Source organism: Nerophis lumbriciformis, linkage group LG10, assembly GCF_033978685.3.
Source record: "Nerophis lumbriciformis linkage group LG10, RoL_Nlum_v2.1, whole genome shotgun sequence".
NCBI lineage: Eukaryota > Metazoa > Chordata > Actinopteri > Syngnathiformes > Syngnathidae > Nerophis > Nerophis lumbriciformis.
This window is the reverse complement of record NC_084557.2, coordinates 16,961,335-16,978,008: the sequence shown is the minus strand read 5'-3', so window position 1 is coordinate 16,978,008 and position 16,674 is coordinate 16,961,335. Positions and strand designations below refer to the sequence as shown.

The 16,674-nt window shown below is 39.6% G+C and overlaps 1 protein-coding gene across 2 annotated transcripts in view; it reads left to right on the top strand.

Annotated features, from left to right (window-relative positions):
- The first annotated feature begins 3,994 nt into the window (after window positions 1-3,994).
- tmtc2b (transmembrane O-mannosyltransferase targeting cadherins 2b) overlaps window positions 3,995-16,674 on the top strand; it is a 238,514-nt gene continuing 225,834 nt past the window's right edge. Inside the window, exons 1-2 of one of the 2 annotated variants that reach the window (XM_061970158.2) lie at window positions 3,995-4,241; window positions 4,304-4,425. In XM_061970158.2, the coding sequence (XP_061826142.1) occupies window positions 4,047-4,241; window positions 4,304-4,425 (317 nt within the window). In that variant the 5' untranslated portion in view covers window positions 3,995-4,046. Of the gene's footprint in view, window positions 4,426-16,674 lie in introns of both variants that reach the window. The other variant, XM_061970159.2, reaches the window with a different exon arrangement.

Sequence of the window (16,674 nt, the reverse complement as noted above, 5' to 3'; positions counted from 1 at the left end):
TTCTATGACATTCCCTTCAAGAGTGGACACTAACGTGGGAGTTTGAGGCACCGTTCTATGTTTGGAAAAAAGCACAAGTTTTGTCTTGTCAGCATTGAGAACCAGTTTTAAGTCAATAAGCCAATTCTGCACAGCGACAAAAGCTTTCTGCAGGGAATTAACAGCCTGTTCAACAGATGATCCATTATTACCGTATTTTTCGGAGTATAAGTCGCTCCGGAGTATAAGTCGCACCGGACAAAATTGCATAATAAAGAAGGAAAAAAAACATATATAAGTCGCACTGGAGTATAAGTCGCATTTGACAAAAGCTTTCTGCAGGGAATTAACAGCCTGTTCAACAGATGATCCATTATTACCGTATTTTTCGGAGTATAAGTCACTCCGGAGTATAAGTCGCACCGGCCAAAAATGCATAATAAAGAAGGAAAAAAACATATATAAGTCGCACTGGAGTATTTTTTGGGGAAATTTATTTGATAAAACCCAACACCAATAATAGACATTTGAAAGGCAATTTAAAATAAATAAAGAATAGTGAACAACAGGCTGAATAAGTGTACGTTATATGACGCATAAATAACCAACTGAGAACGTGCCTGGTATGTTAACGTAACATATTATGGTAAGTCATTCAAATAACTATAACATATAGAACATGCTATACGTTTACCAAACAATCTGTCACTCCTGATCTAAATCCCATGAAATCTTATACGTCTAGTCTCTTACGTGAATGAGCTAAATAATATTATTTGATATTTTACGATAATGTGTTGATAATTTCACACATAAGTCGCTCCTGAGTATAAGTCGCACCCCCGGCCAAACTATGAAAAAAACTGTGACTTATAGTCCGAAAAATACAGGTAGTGCTTCTCCCGGGGTTCAAGCCTCCCCCTGTCTTTAAAAGCTGGTGACACTGGTTTATAACTTTAATCGAGAGTCCTTGAACACGCCTCGGTTATGGGCAATGAGATGCAATGATAAAACCTATATACATAACTTTTTCATATGCTGAAACAAAGATGTATTTTGTTTGCCTTTCTTCTGTTACCTCTTCTTGTTCCAAAATGTTGGTGCTGTGTATAAATGCTTCTGAGCTTTGACGACGTTATGACGTCTGTGTTGAGTGAAATTTTTTAAGCTAGCTTTGCCGCTATCCAGGTGGAACTAGCTGTTTTTGATAGAGGATGCAGTAGTCTTAGATATTTTTTCATTTGATTCAAGCAATAGTATTATTGAACTTTCATGGCAACATTTATTCATTTATTTATTTTTACCATTTCTGACTCCACTTCGACATATTTGTTTTCAGCCCAAGCATTGCCAATACCCATACCCAGGTCGCTACATGCACTAAAACCTAGATTTTTACAATTTGTTGTAGTTCTTTTCAATCAGTACTTGGTCCATGATTCTAGTCACCACATTGTGTTTTGATGTTTGCGGCTTCACGCTATGGCATTTTTTAGAAGCACTTTCTATGTAATTTCTGGCCTAAATTAAGCATTTTATAAAATAGCGAAATCAGCAAATATCAATACTACAGTAGTATTGGCCACTGGGTGACCAGTCAGTACAAAATCAGATTCAGAATCAAAATCCGGATCAGAATCAGATTCATTGGCCAAGTATGTTACACACAAGGGACTGTGATCTCTTTGTTCAATGCAAGAAACAAAAAAACAGTCAACCGCAGTACCATCTTGGTATGTAAACAAGAGGGAAACATTAAAGAACACAAAGGACATAATATACATTAAAAGAGCACAGACCTGATGCAACCAGTTGCCACTTTCGATGAGTTATTTCTACTTACAGCTACACAAGTGAAACACAACGAAAAACAAACAAAAAACAGAGCAATAAATAATACATGTTGCACACATACGATTTTAGCATACATAGACAAACAACAAAACAAAGCAGAACAAAACAAAAACACTGACATACTGTCCACTGCAGTGGCCTCTGCAGTGCTCCACCCCATCTGGGCAGCAAGGCCAGAAACAGGTACGACCCGACAAAGCAACCAAGAGAGTCGACCCCGTCCAAGGCTGCCCACTAGCTCCTGGCCAAAGTCCGGTCTGCGCGGATGATCGAGAATCCCGTCCAAAGAGACTGAAGTGTCTGATACATGCTCGTTCAACCAGAAGCTTGTCCATGTCAGCTCCGGAGCCCCGTCTCTTCCTCCGCATCTCCTCCGGTTTCTCCATGTGGACTCCGGTGTAGCAGGGAGCCAGGAGCTGGTCTCCCGTGCAGACATGGTCAAAACTCCCCATGTCCGATAAAAAAGTTTACGATAAAGCACCAGAAAAGCAGCACAGAGGCCACAAAAATGCAACACCTTGTTGCACAGTCCCTAAGGGGTCCGATCTAAAAGGCAAAAAACAAATGAAAACAAAGAGGGAACATCAAGAACACAAGAGGAACACAAGACTTAGACTAGACTTAGACTTAGACTTCCTTTTTATTGTCATTCAAATTTGAACTTTACAGCACAGATAAGAACGAAATTTCGTTACATAAACTCATGGTAGTGCAGGATAAAAAAGCAATACGGTGCATATATGAATAAATAAATATAAATAAATAATATATAAATATATATATATAAAATAAATAAATATATATAAATAAATATAAATAAATAAATAGATTACTATATAGATAATATATTGCACTTTCACAGCTTCTGCAAGAAGCTGTGATACAAACAGTGGTGCTATCTTAAAAAAATAAATAAATACATTTAAAAATAAATAAATAAATAAATAAAATATATATATAAATAATTTAAAAAAAAATTACATATATATATATATATATATATATATACACACACACACACACACACATCTTTTTTTCTATTATGTCTACTATATTTTAGTTAAGCGACTATAAAAGTGATAGAATGTTGAAAATCATATTTAGAAGATCGAAAACTGTTTTTTTATGCTGTAGCTATAAAAAATATTACATTTATGAATTAATAATCCCTACTTTGCAAAAATTCATTTACCACGATCATGCCCAGAACAAATTAACAGTGATAAACGAGGGATGACTACTCAATATAACTAATTTTTATCTTATTTTAATGTTTTCTTTTTTTTTAAACAATGTATAATTTAAAAGTTAATTTGTGACGTCAGGGATCTTGAAATCTCTGCGGTAAAAATAATGTAATATGTAATAGTTAGTCCATAAATAGTTAAAAGGTAAAAGGCGCACCATGCGAATGTATCAAGAATACTGCACGGTATTTGAGAGTGATGCAAGGACAGAGGCTTAGAAGTGTACAAAGTAAAGTGAACATACATCATAAATGAATCTTTATGGGGAAAACAGGATAGGTTGTACCTTGAATTTATGTGGAAACGTATATTTTTGATGTGTCTTCATTGGATAAGCATAACTGAACTGAGGAGAACAGGCCAAAATGTGTGCGCATGCGTAGTAGCTCACCACGCCACATGCGTTTGAATTATCACTTTGCCGTAAATGCACAGACAAAAACCGGAAATGGCGTTTAGTTTTTAAAGTATCAAGAGCAAATCCTCAACAAGAACATGATTTCATGAAGTGAAAAAAGAGCACATTTTTCCAACTCAACATTTAAGCATTAGCTTATTTTACTTTTATGCACATTTTTATTTTATTTTATTTCTGCTTGTATTTCTTTTATTTGGGTTTTTATCGTTGTATGGTTTCTTTTTCTGTTATATGGATCCCCTTGGGTCTGGAATAAAATGACTACTACAACAACTGAATGTCTTGAGTTGGTCAATGGTTGATTTTTTTGAATAACAAATGACGCCTGTGAACAAACTTTTTCAAGAATAAACGCATTGTTCTCAAATGCGTTTCAATATTTTTCATTTTATTCTGAAATCGCCTGCGGAAGTCGTTGCCGTGAATGTCTCTAGCCGAGTTGTGGTTAGCTGCAACCCAGCAGCGGCGGCGCAGCATCAGAGCGCCGATCCCCCCGCGGAAGGGAAGGCGTGTGATAACCGTTGCGTCGTCACACGTTAAACGTTTGTATGATTTTTTTCTTCTTCTTCCTCTTCTTCTTCACTTGGCCAACTTCCAGCCGGATACAAAAAAAAAAGCTCTCCGCCTCTCAACCAGCATGGGTTAGACACGCCGCGACCCCGTGGAAACGTCCACTTTGTGCACTTGGAAGCGAGGATGGGGGGACTCGGACGTGTTCGCACATCCTGACAAAGACGGCGATTGTAAGGCAGAATTTTGGGGATTTTTGCAGCCTTTTGTCGCTCCTTTTTTTTTTTTTTTTTAGTTGTGGTCAACATCACGCGTGTGTGCCAGACGTGGAGAAATGTTGGCAGAATTGCTGTGCAGCGCCGTGGCTCTGGTCCTGTATGTCAACACTCTGCGTGCAGATTTCTGCTATGATGACAGGTACTCGCGTGGACACACGCCACTCACACTCATGCCACAGCATCTTCTCTTTTCCACTCAACTGTGGGGCTTTTCACACCTTTACAGTGCATAGTACAAACAGCAGTGATTGGAGCTTTAGGTCATTATTGTCAATAGGAGGTCAGGTACCCCCACTATCCTGCAAAGTTCTTCTGAGTTTTCCACACTATGTGGAAATAATTGATCCCTGGAGAAGCAAAAAAAAAAAATCACTAGCAATTTCAAAATGTGCAGCTGGAAGGAACTTTTAAGCATCTGTTTAAAATAGAGTCTGTTGCCACTCTTCAATGGAAACCATCATTTTGGAGGAAAAAAGAGGAGCATTTGATATTTGATGGCTGAGTGGATGTTAGTTAGTGCCTCAGGCTCTTTTATTCCCCATGCACACTGTGATGTAGGTCAGAGACTTCGTTGTCGCTCTTGCAGCCTTGATTTTTTTTTAAAGTGATTTGATAATAACCTGGAGTTATTTTAAGCAAATATTGAGGGGCTGTAGAAAGTGGGCATGTATGCATTCCTATATAGTTTTGTTTTGTTTTATTGGAACATGCATACGGGGTTACATTGATGCATAGCACTTTTTTACAGTTCACAATTCGATGTTTGACAGAGAAGAAGCAGCGCTTATTCAATCCCACTTCTTTGTTCGCCTCCTGTGTCCTGTGTCCCTACACACACACACGATTAAAATTAAAATACAAGGTTGTAGTGTACAATGTAAAAAACAAACTAATTCAATTGGGATACGTACAGTTAAAACAATTACCCTCATCACAATATGTTTACATTTTCTATTCTTCTTCTTCTTATTTTTTTAAAACTTTATTTTCATTTACATCTTCTTTTCAATTTTTTTTTTTACTAGCAAACATTTAAGCCTTGATTTGCGAAGTATGACAGAAGCTGTCCAAGAAAGAGTGAGGGGATATTGAGACGCACCCTGCTTACATTGCAGACTCCTACCTAGAAAACTCTTATAAAATCACAAGGTGCTGCAGCTGACTAGAATGTATTTATTGGATCTATAGTGGATTTATTGGATCTACTTTTAACTTTAGAGAAATAGTTTTTTAATTGCAACCTAAATTTAAAGTGGTTTAATGGCACTGTCTGCAGGGAAATAGCGATTGTTGGAGCTAGGAATCTGAGAAAGGCGCTGTCATACAAGTAAGGATGGGTACCTTTCACATTTGAAATATAAAATATAGATAAATATATATAAATATATATATGTATATACCATGTATCAGTGGTTCTCAAATGGGGGTACGCGTACCCCTGGGGGTACTTGAAGGTATGCCAAGGGGTACGTGAGATTTTTTTTTAAATAATCTAAAAATAGCAACAATTCAAAAATCCTTTATAAACATATTTTTTGAATAATACTTCAACAAAATATGAATGTAAGTTCATAAACTGAACATCAAATCAAGTAGACTATTCCATTCATTACAATGCAACAATGCAATAATCAGTGTTGACAGCTTCCATAAATATTGATGTTAAAGATTTCTTTTTTTTTGAAGAAATTTTTAGAGTTAAGTTCATGAATCCAGATGGATCTCTATTACAATCCCCAAAGAGGGCACTTTAAGTTGATGATTACTTCTATGTGTAGAAATCTTTATTTATAATTGAATCACTTGTTTATTTTTCAACAAGTTTTTAGTTATTTTTATCTTTTTTTCCAAATAGTTCAAGAAAGACCACTACAAATTAGCAATATTTTGCACTGTTATACAATTTAATAAATCAGAAACTGATGACATAGTGCTGTATTTTAATTCTTTATCTAATTTTTTCAACCAAAAATGCTTTGCTCTGATTAGGGGGTACTTGAATTAAAAAAATGTTCACAGGGGGTACATCACTGAAAAAAGGTTGAGAACCACTGCCGTATATTACCAAATAAACGCCCTTGGGCAAATAACCGCCCATGTCCTAATAGCCGCCCGGGGTCTGACCCCATTTTGTAAATTAACCGCCTCTTCCTAATAACCGCCTATGTCCAAATAGCCGCCCGTGGGCTGTTATTTGCATAATTTGGATTCAAATGCTACTGGGGTTGCGTTTGCTGCAGTATTATTGTTTTGATGGTTTTATAGAGTACTTGGTACCATAATATTATTTTTTTAAACTTGGAGTACTGTAGCCTTTATTTTATTTAAGTGACAGTATTATTGTTCTGTTTTGATGGTGGGTTTTATACTTGAGTACTTGGTACCATAATTTTATTTTTTCCGGTAGGCTGCTTTATTTAAAAAGTTCTATTTATTTTTAGTATTGGTATTCTATTTGACAATTGTTGCACTGCTGCCATGTTGAGGCCTTGTTGATCTCTTGTCTTTTGATAGCCTACCTCATGTTGATCTCTTGTTTTTTTTGTTTGTAGGTTTACAATAGCTTTTACATTTAAAGTTTTGTGTACGGAAAAAAAATACTGGACAGTAACCATTGTAACCAAATAATGGCCTGGTGCAGGCTGGTGCAAAAATAAATAAAAGCCTTGTGCAAATAACCGCCTGCTTCTTTTAAATGCCTGTCTCCAAAATCGATTTTGTGAAATAAACGCCCGGGCTACTATTTGGTAATATACGGTATATATAAAAATATATAATTCACAACTAATACAGTACCAATTCTCTCTACCTAGGAATTCATTGGTCCAGATTTTTGGATATTTTCAGTGTTTAAAGTATTTTAATTATTTAATAAAAAAATCAAACTTTTTAATGTAACATTTAAAAATGAGCTGATTATGACAGATGTGCTTTCCATTTGACATATCTTGTGTTCTTATGACATTTCTGAATCTCATTTGCAAGTATTATATGTGGATTTTGCATACAGTTGCAATTCCAAGATGTTAGATGGCAGTAGTGTATAGACCAAAGTGTGTTACCTAGCCAGGAAGTACTCTAGTCTTATGTTGTGACATACGTGTTTATACTCCAAGCATTGTAATTATTACACTCCACCTGTTTGATTGTAACGTGCATCTTAGTTGTGGTTTTCATTACCAATTTCGGAGGTGTTGAAATCACCATGTAAAATCACTAATGCAAATCAGTAGCATGTATATGGAAAAGCCAATGTAAATTACCATCAAGCCAGTGCTTTTTGGAAAAGTGGAGCCTTACTTTACACTTAAAGGGGAACATTATCACAATTTCAGAATGGTTAAAACCATTAAAAATCAGTTCCCAGTTGCTTATTATATTTTTTCAAAATTTTACCCATCACGCAATATCCCTAAAAAAAGCTTCAAAGTGCCTGATTTTAACCATCGTTATAAACACCCGTCCATTTTCCTGTGACGTCACATAGTGAAGCCAACACAAACAAACATGGCGGAAAGAACAGCAAGCTATAGCGACATTAGCTCTGATTCAAACTCGGATTTCAGCGGCTTAAGCGATTCAACAGATTACGAATGTATTGAAACGGATGGTTGTAGTGTGGAGGCAGGCAGCGAAAACGAAATTGAAGAAGAAACTGAAGCTATTGAGCCATATCGGTTTGAACCGTATGCAAGCGAAACGACGAAAACGACACGATAGCCAGCGACACGGGAGAAAGCGAGGACGAATTCGGCGATCGCCTTCTAACCAACGATTGGTATGTGTTTGTTTGGCATTAATGGAAACTAACAACTATTCTGTAGACATACCCTCATCCGCGCTCTTTTCCTGAAAGCTGATCTGTCCAGTTTTGGAGTTGATGTCAGCAGGCCAGGGAAGCTAGGGTCGATGTGAGCCAAGACATCCAGGGGGGTTTAGCTCGCTCGTCTGCGGGAACAAACTGCCGCCATTTCTTGCCGTGCTACCGAGGTCTTTTGTCCCTGAATTGCTCACACACTCCGGCAGATTCAATGGGGGTCTGGCGGCAGATTTCTTTGACTTTATCGTTGGAAATGCATCTGCTTTGAGTGTCGCAGGATATCCACACATTCTTGCCATCTCTGTCGTAGCATAGCTTTTGAGAAAATGACGTATTGCTTCCCGATGTGACGTCACACGAGAGCGAATATTAGAAGTCGTTTAATTCGCCAAAATTCACCCATTTAGAGTTCGGAAATCGGTTAAAAAAATATATGGTCTTTTTTCTGCAACATCAAGGTATATATTGTCGCTTACATAGGTCTGGTGATAATGTTCCCCTTTAAGCATTTTTTAAATCAGGCATACTTGCTTTGTTGGCAAGGTAAATTGCAATATTACCTAGAGGCAGTTTGATGCTTGAGTGATTGTTTCTTCATCAAATGTTTGATTTGTTGAATGTGTAGCCAGTGACATTGTGAGCAACGATATCGAAATATGGCATCATTTGCTTTTGTGTGGATCGGTACCCGGTGGAATGACATCATTTGTTCAGTGCCTATAAAAGTATTACATTTGGTACTCATTCCTAGTCAGTTTGCTCAACGTTTTCCAACAGGAAGATGCTTTGACAAACACTGTAAACTGTATGTCTTTAACTATTTCTTAATGTGTAAAACTGGATTTAAAATTGGAGCGTCTCATTTTTGTGAATTTTTTTCTTGTATATTTTCTAAATTTCTACAGTTCTACTATATACTGTATGTTTTTTTTAGTGGGCCCCCTTTTTGGCATGCAGGTTCATGTACTTTATTTTTTATATCAAAATATATACCCCCCTATTCTTTAATTTCAAATGAGTCACATTAAAATATGTACAAAAAGTATTTGTAAAACATAAAAAGTCAAGGCTGTGTTGACATTCTGTCTATATGCGCTCTAACTCAGCAGTGTACAGTAAGTGTACACATTGACATATGTACTGCGACTGTTTCAACACAGCCAGAGGATACGGTTTAGTGAAACAAACAGTACATTAACACCTTCCATATAAATACGACCGCTGTATTTCCTTTACAACCCTGTTAACTGCTCTGTATATACAACACTTCCTGCAAAAGCAAAAAAAAACAACCTTTTCCTAAGGCAAGTTATTCTGCTGGTGTAGTGCTGTGTTTGCAATCTGGGCTCGAGAGGAGGCTCAGGCGCTCCTATTTTAAGACAGATGTTGCATGTCCATAAAGCCGTCAAGGGTTGGTATCAGATAGGTTAGAGGGGACTGCTGCAGAGAGCCAACAACCTTCAAGTTTTAGTGTAAAACCGCACGCCAAACCCTGATTGGTCTGTGAAGAGATGTTATTTATTGCCTCGTGAATGGTGGGCCAACATAGCACGGGGCTTCTCACACAAACCCTGCAATCCCCGCCAAGGATTTTTCAATATTTTATTTGATGTGTCCTTACGTTTGACAGGTTGTTCTTTGCAGGCCCTCCGTCAACCAGCACTTTCTGTTTTTAACAGCACGTGTTGGGCTCGGGCTCGTAATTAGCAGCCGTCTCCTGTCCCCGAAGGCTGCATTGGTGGTGAGAGAGGCGGCTGGGCCATAGATAGCTCATTTGTCAAAGTAAAACAATCCCAGACCCCCGCAGCGCGGTTACTTGTTAATGATCGTGATGATTTTGGAACGCTGGCAGCACGGTGGAACAGGGGTTAGTGCATGTGCCTCACAATACCAAGGTCCTGGGTTCAATCCCTGGGTCTTTCTGTGTGGAGTTTGCATGTTCTTGGCAACACTAAATTGGGCCTAGTGTGTAAATGTGAATGTTGTCTGTCTGTGTTGGCCCTACAATGAGGTGGCGACTTGTCCAGGGTGTACCCCGCCTATCGGCCGAATGCAGCTGAGATAGGCTCCAGCACCCCCCGCGACCCCAAAAGGGACAAGCGATAGAAAATGGATGGATGGATGGATGGATTTTGGGACGCAGATGGGGGACGCCACGTTACATATTCACTCACCTGCACGGCCACAGCCTGCAGACAAGATCGAATTGTAGAGTGCTTTGCATAAACACATTTATTTTGTTAAAAGTCGGCTTTAGTGGTTACGCATTGATTTGGAAAAACCTTTCATATTCCATATTAAATCCAGCTGCACAATCAAGTACAAGCCAATAGGAAAAGTCTGCCTGTACAAAGAGAATCATGCAGTTTGGAGTGCTATATTATTGTGATTGCATCGTCACATGCACTCTACTTATTGTTTTCACTTGTTAGTGTAAATTCAAAGCACATCAGACTTTTAAAGGGGAACATTATCACAATTTCAGAAGGGTTAAAACCATTAAAAATCAGTTCCCAGTGGCTTATTTTATTTTTCGAAGTTTTTTTCAAAATTTTGCCCATCACGCAATATCCCTAAAAAAAGCTTCAAAGTGCCTGATTTTAACCATCGTTATATACACCCGTCCATTTTCCTGTGATGTCAGATAGTGATGCCAACACAAACAAACATGGCGCATAGAACAGCAAGCTATAGCGACATTAGCTCGGATTCAGACTCGGATTTCAGCGGCTTAAACGATTCAACAGATTACGCATGTATTGAAACGGATGGTTGTAATGTGGAGGCAGGTAGCGAAAACGAAATTGAAGAAGAAACTGAAGCTATTGAGCCATATCGGTTGGAACCGTATGCAAGCGAAACCGACGAAAACGACACGACAGCCAGCGACACGGGAGAAAGCGAGGACGAATTCAGCGATCGCCTTCTAACCAACGATTGGTATGTGTTTGTTTGGCATTAAAGGAAACTAACAACTATGAACCAGGTTTACAGCATATGAAATACATTTGGCAACAACATGCACTTTGAGAGTGCAGGCAGCCCAATTTTCATCAATTAATATATTCTGTAGACATACCCTCATCCGCGCTCTTTTCCTGAAAGCTGATCTGTCCAGTTTTGGAGTTGATGTCAGCAGGCCAGGGAAGCTAGGGTCGATATTCTTCTCTTGATCATCTTCGGTGGCATAAGGGACGGTGTGAGCCAAGACATCCAGGGGGTTTAGCTCGCTCGTCTGCGGGAACAAACTACCGCCATTTCTTGCCGTGCTACCGAGGTTCTTTGTCCCTGAATTGCTCACACACTCCGGCAGATTCAATGGCGGTCTGGCGGCAGATTTCTTTGACTTTATCGTTGGAAATGCATCTGCTTTGAGTGTCGCAGGATATCCACACATTCTTGCCATCTCTGTCGTAGCATAGCTTTTGTCGGTAAAGTGTGCGGAACAAACGTCCAATTTCTTGCCACTTTCGCATCTTTGGGCCACTGGTACAACTTGAATCCGTCCCTGTTCGTGTTGTTACACCCTCCGACAACACACCGACGAGGCATGATGTCTCCAAGGTACGGAAAATAGTCGAAAAAACGGAAAATAACAGAGCTGATTTGACTCGGTGTTTGAGAAAATGGCGGATTGCTTCCCGATGTGACGTCATCGCTCCGAGAGCGAATAATAGAAAGGCGTTTAATTCGCCAAAATTCACCCATTTAGAGTTCGGAAATCGGTTAAAAAAATATATGGTCTTTTTTCTGCAACATCAAGGTATATATTGACGCTTACATAGGTCTGGTGATAATGTTCCCCTTTAAGGCACTCTATAGGGCCTTTTTTATGTCAAAAGTACATACAGTAATGAACAAAATACAGTCTCCTGAAGGTGCCAATATACTGCATTTGAATCACCGATGAATCATTTTGCAGTGAAGCTCAACTAAGTGTGCATTTAGGCCTGTTCACTGAGAATAAAACAATTTCTCAACTTGCCCCGTTATTTAATTGCCCTTTTCCAAAATGAAATAATGGAGGGATTCTAGCAAGAAACCTATTTCAGGATACAGTGGTAAGTATATTAAAACATGGTGGTGAAGGTTGAATGGCAGATTGGTAAATGTAGGCACTAGTCAACTGATCTCTGTGTTCTGTGTGTCAGAACAAGAACCTTCTTGATCTGTCAACATATTGAATCTGTTTGTGGCAGTTGGTTGTGGGTGGGAAGGATGAGGTGGGGGATCCATCCATCCATCCATCCATTTTCTACTGCTTGCTTCTTCTAATATGCTTAGTCTGCCCTGACACATGTGCATTTACAGTTATTTTGATGGACGGTGTACAGTAGGAGACTGAGAATCTGTTCAGCTTCTTTCCATGTAAATTCTCCTGAACATAAGTAAAACGCTGCAGCACATAATTGACTTGTGCTGCGTTCCGTTTACCTTGGAAGTTGCAAGTCACAGCTGAGGATGGCGTCACAGCGGAGACGAGGTCGTAAATCAAGATGGCCACATCCACTACGGCTATTTTTGAGGTTGCTTTGTCTGAATATAAACAATTTATGGGAAAATATGCACTCTTTCTGCAACCTTCAATCACGGAAACACAAAAGCTATTGCTAGCGATGTAGAATGTAAATATCACATGAATTAAACGCTACAGTGACGTTACCATATTTAAAAGTATAACAATACATTGTACATGGCTGATTTACTGCGACAAAAACTAATCAGAGGTGCTACTAACGGATTTTATAGAAGCGGATATCATTGTTTACGTTCAGAGCAACCATCTTTGAAACAAACTCAGACGTGGTGAGAAAGTTCGTACTTTAGGGGCGTTCCAGTTGTAATTCCAACTGGGAAGTCGGAAATTTCGTCTTTCCAGTACAAATGGAACACACCTTCAGTTGCATTGTTTAAAATGCTCCAAAGCTTCACTGATGTTAAAGGTGTTAATTCCAACCGGGCTGTTCGAATTGGATATGACTACCTAGCCACACATTCTTGTTTCAGTTCAAGGTCAGAAACTGTTGATAGATGATAGATGCGGTGAAGTATACGCTCGATGTGGCGAGGTTCGACTATGTGAGGATGTGTGAAGGTTGCGGGTCAAATTGAAGGATGCAGCCTTGCTTCGCAGAGGCCTTTAAAACCGCTGAAAAAAGTAGAGCTTTAACCCTAAAGCTTCATTACAGAGTGGCGACTTGTCCAGGGTGTACCCCGCCTTCCGCTCGGATGCAGCTGGGATAAACTCCAGCACCCCAGCGACCCCGAGAGGGACAGGCGCTAGAAAATGGATGGATGGATGGGCTTCATTACAGAGGCTGGGATGATGGCTTTCACTAGGGCAGGGGTCGGCAACCCGCGGCTCCGGAGCCGCATGCGGCTCTTTGATCACTCTAATGCGGCTCAGCTGCATACTTGCCGACCCCCCCGATTTTCCCGGGAGACTTCCGGATTTCAGTGCCTCTCGCAGATAAATATTCTCCGATTTTCACCCTTACAATAATAGTAAGAGCGTGCCATGATGGTACAGCATATAGCGCCCTCCACAATCTGTATTAATAGCGTGCCAGCTCAGCCTCTTATTATATGCATCTTCTACTTGCACACGTAAGTGACAGCAAGGCATACTTGGTCAACAGCCACACAGGTTACACTGACGGTGGCCATATAAAACAACTTTAACACTCTTACTAATAATGCGCCACACTTTGAACCAAAACCAAACAAGAATGACAAACACATTTCGGGAGAACATCTGCACCTTAACACAACATAAACACAACAGAACAAATACCCAGAATCCCATGCAGCCCTGACTTTTCCGGGCTACATTATACACCCCTGCTACCACCAAACAGAATCAACCGCGTTGTTTTTTAACAAATTATTAACTATGAGCACTGTATCGACCCAACACACACAATTTAAAGACGGAGTCACGCTACTGTTCACTGTCAAAAAGACAGGAACTCACAAACTTAAATCACTATGCTTTGGTTAGTCTGCAACCCCCCGCTGTTTTCACCACATAAATCAGGATCATTTTATTGTATTATTTAAAAAAAATAGGGTAGACAAAGTTATATATAATGCACGGTCGGGAATAATCCGATTTACGACCGCATATATCGAATTTTGACTGTACCTAAGACTGTGTTGTTTGTTCAAAGAGTCATCAATTTAAAATCAATTACATCAACTATTGCCTTTTTTGTTTGTACAGTGAACTCTGAGTTACCTACCACCGTTCATTTTGAAGCATCGCTTTTTGACGTTTGCGGATTCGAAGATCTCCCGCGACACAATGCATCTTAGAATAGATAAATTCCCTCAAGGCTCGCCTGCCTCATCGTTGCCCCTTCCTTGGCCCCTCGTATCATGGCAGTGGTCTGTAACTCAATCCTGAATGATGGACTGGTTAGCGCTGTGGTTCTGTTGAGAGCCCAAGGGCGGCAACCCAACAGTCTGAGCATCTCCTCATTTTTCCCGGTCTGGATTTCTCTCTCTCCTCCCTGTAATTACTGTCCTGCCTCCATCTCTCTCTCGCTCTCTCGCTCTCTCCCTCCTCCTTCACTATTCGATGTCTGCCATCCATCTAAGCCTTCAGGGCCTCAGGCTCCGTCATCTCGCGACTGCCTGCAGATGGTCCTGTGTGGGTTTTCTCCCCTTGTGTAGCTTAAAGAGGACGGTTTGATGTGGATGGAGAGGAAGCAAAAGAGCTATGTCAGATTTGATTTTGTTGTTTGTTTGCCAGGATGGAGACATCAGAAGCCTGAAATGACATATGCAGATCACATGCAGCAATGATATCACATGTAGGTTGAATGAAACATGCAAGCAATAGATGAGGGATGTCACAGGAAACTGTGACATGTTGTCTACAACCTCAATAGACGACCAAAAGACATTTTCCGTGATGCATTCAAAGTAGGCAATTAAGCTTGTGCTTCACTGCAGTGTGTTGTTTCCTCCATCTCTTTCATGAGCAGGCTTGAGTGTCACCGCTACTTATTCGCCAGCAATTAGTCGTCGGGTTGGTTTTAGTCATTAGGTCACAGTGAAAATTAACACCTTAACGCATAAACATATGGAAGAAATATAATATTGGCATGTTCAACATTTAGGCCCCGTTCACACTGTAAGGTCAGATGTCCAATTCTGATTTTTTTGTCATTCTGATCTTTTTAGTGGTTGTTCACATTACAAAAAATTGTGATTTCTAATGTGAATGCAATCTGACCCGCATGCGGACATGACGTCATGACGTCGCACGCACTGCTGTATTTACAGTAATAAACATGGCTTCCACGCCAGTCGGTCTTGGTACTGGCACATTTGAAGGATTTTGTGCAATAAAAGCGGTAGATAATGGATGGATGGAATCTCAACATTTACTGAACCAAATTATTGCGCGTTGATTATTAAGAAGGTTCCTAAATTATTATTGTCACCTGTTTTCTGCCTTGTTGTCAACTATTTATTTTGAAACCGTCTATTTTGGTGAATAATTATGTCGCTTATTGATTTTTGAAGACGTTCATGTCGGATGGATTCGACGTGAGCGCAGTAGCGTTCACATTGAGGACGCGTCACATGGATATCCGATTTATATCCACATACAAAAGAGCCCTGGGTCGGTAATGAAAAATCTGGAATTGCAGTGTTCACACGAACATTAAAAAATCAGATACAGGTCGCACATGGGCAAAAAAATGGGAATTGACTTGCAGTGTGAACAAGGCCTTAGTTATCAGAAAATGTTAAAAAGTGGACTTTCCAGCCCAATATTGCTTGCCAACATACGTCCAGTTTTGTTCCATTTTTTCCAAAATAATTCTGTGGTACATTACATGACCTTGCCTCATAATATCCAGCATCTCTTGAAATGTCCTTCTTGAAAATGGTTTTTCAAGTATATATCTGCAACCTAATCAATGTTGTTGCTCTTCTTTGGCAATCGTGGGTTAAAAAAGATGTCTCTACTAGCCAGTGTGGCTTGTTACAAGTGTGCACAGCACTTCCGGTTTCAGCTGATTGGATACTCACTTGTGTGAGTCTCAAGTGAGTATCCAATCATAGGAGATGTGAAAGTCACGTTCACGGTTTCAATATGTGGCAACCTATAAGGGCTACTGTCAACAACTTGTGATCTGATTGGCTATTGCAACTGTCGATCAACTATACAGGGTATGTGCTTTGTTTGCCTAGACTGCACAGACCTCCGTGTTGTTGATTCATAAAGCCTCCGGCAGATTTCATACACCGCGGGCTACAAGCGAGCTGAATTTGTAAATACAACGGTCCAATAGTTAAAAGCTCATGCTTCAATCATTAATGCAAAGTTTCAAAAGGCACACATACGACTCAGACAGACAACAAAAAATGTTGTCCGGTCATGTATTTTCTCATTATAGACTCTTTTACATCCTACATCTGGGATATTCAACTAAAATGTTCCAGGGACCACATTTCCAGAAAGCTAAAGACCAGGGTTGGTCTTCTCCCTTCACTATTACATTTATTTTGAAAACCTGCATTCTCTGTAGTAGAAATTGGTTGTTTGTCTAT